This window comes from Bison bison, unplaced genomic scaffold, assembly GCF_000754665.1.
Source record: "Bison bison bison isolate TAMUID 2011002044 unplaced genomic scaffold, Bison_UMD1.0 scf7180017846419, whole genome shotgun sequence".
NCBI lineage: Eukaryota > Metazoa > Chordata > Mammalia > Artiodactyla > Bovidae > Bison > Bison bison.
Genome location: NW_011476992.1, coordinates 8,834 through 10,381, shown reverse-complemented (window position 1 = coordinate 10,381; position 1,548 = coordinate 8,834). Strand labels below are relative to the sequence as shown.

General features: G+C 64.7%; 1 protein-coding gene across 1 annotated transcript in view; it reads right to left on the bottom strand.

The window, feature by feature from the left end:
- LOC104988309 (adenosine receptor A2a-like) overlaps positions 1-1,546 on the bottom strand; it is a gene marked incomplete at its 3' end in the record, with an annotated part of 6,813 nt that extends 5,267 nt beyond the window's left edge. Inside the window, exon 1 of the mRNA XM_010839597.1 lies at positions 1,221-1,546. Within this exon, the coding sequence (XP_010837899.1) occupies positions 1,221-1,546 (326 nt within the window). The remainder of the gene's footprint in view (positions 1-1,220) is intronic.
- Positions 1,547-1,548: the final 2 nt, after the last annotated feature.

Here is a 1,548-nt window from a genome sequence, read left to right as displayed (position 1 = left end):
TCCCACTTGCTCATCAAGCCTCTTCCCCGGCCCGGCCAGGCGCCCTCAGCCCAGCGTGGGGCTGCTCGGTAAGCAGGCGCCACCTGCTAGCATTCACCACCTCCCTCGGGCCTGCCACCATCAAGGTTGTGGGGCTCAGTCCCAGAACGGAGGGGCAGGGAGGCGGGCCCGAAGCCCCCCGACCCCCTCTGGGTCGGTGGTGGCGTAGGTGGAGGCTGCTTTTAAGTGAACTCAGCCTCGGGGAGAGTCTTTGTTTCCACAACACTCGCCTGAAGTCATTTCACAAGAGTTTCACCAGGAAAACCCCACCAGCCCCAACCAGGCCGTGAGGGAGAAGCATGATTTGCATAGAGGTCCAGATGACTCACCCGAGGCATCTGGCCGAGTCACTTCCCCTCAGGGTCATTTTCCTAACCTGCAAAGTGCAGGCTGGCCCGGAGGGGCTGGAAGAAGGCGGCTTCTAGCCGAGGCCCGTGGTTTCCCGTGGGGCCCACCCCACCCCAGCATCATGCTTTGTGACCGGAGGCCCAGACGCAGCCACCCCCAGGCCTGGGCACACGGCTCACCAAGAGCTGCAGCACGACAGCCTCTCCCGGGCGCCCTGGGGAGAACCAGCCCGGCCCACACCCGCGGCTATCAGCCAGCACGCCACGACTGCCGGCCGTGCCAGGCCCTGGGCAGCCCCACGGCCCCGGCTGAACACAATGACACCATGCCAAACCCTGATCCCCGGTTCACACTGACCCCCGGGTTCACCCTGACCCCCGGTTCACCCTGACCTCTGGTTCACCCTGACCTCTGGTTCACCCTGACCCCCGAATTCACACTGACCCCCGGTTCACCCTGACCTGAGTTCACCCTGACCTCTGGTTCACCCTGACCCCCAAGTTCACACTGACCCCCGGTTCACCCTGACCTGAGTTCACCCTGACCTCTGATTCACCCTGACCCAAGTTCACCCTGACCCCCGAGTTCACCCTGACACCTGTTCACCCTGACCCCCGGTTCACCCTGACCCCCAGGTTCACCCTGACCCCCGGGTTCACCCTGATCCGAGTTCACCCTGACCCCCGAGTTCACCCTGACTCCCTGTTCACCGTGACCCCCGAGTTCACCCTGACCCCCAAGTTCACCCTGATCCCTGGTTCACCCTGACCCCCGGCACAGCCCCTCACGGGTGCAGCCCCCGGCACGAGGCACCCCCGGGGAGCAGGACTCACCGGAGCGGGATTCGGATGGCAATGTAGCGGTCAATGGCGATGGCCAGCAGGCTGAAGATGGAGCTCTGCGTGAGCACCAGGACAAAGCAGGCGAAGAAGAGGCAGCTGTGGCAAGCCGCGCAGAAGCCGGTGCTCAGGGTCACGGCGAAGGGGATGGCGAGCACCCCCACGGCGATGTCGGCTGCCGCCAGCGACGCCACGAAGTAGTTGGTGACGTTCTGCAGGTTGCTGTTGATCCACACCGCCCAGCACACCAGCACGTTGCCCAGGATGGCCAGCACGGCGATGGCCAGCTCCACCGCGATGTACACTGAGAAGCCGGACATGG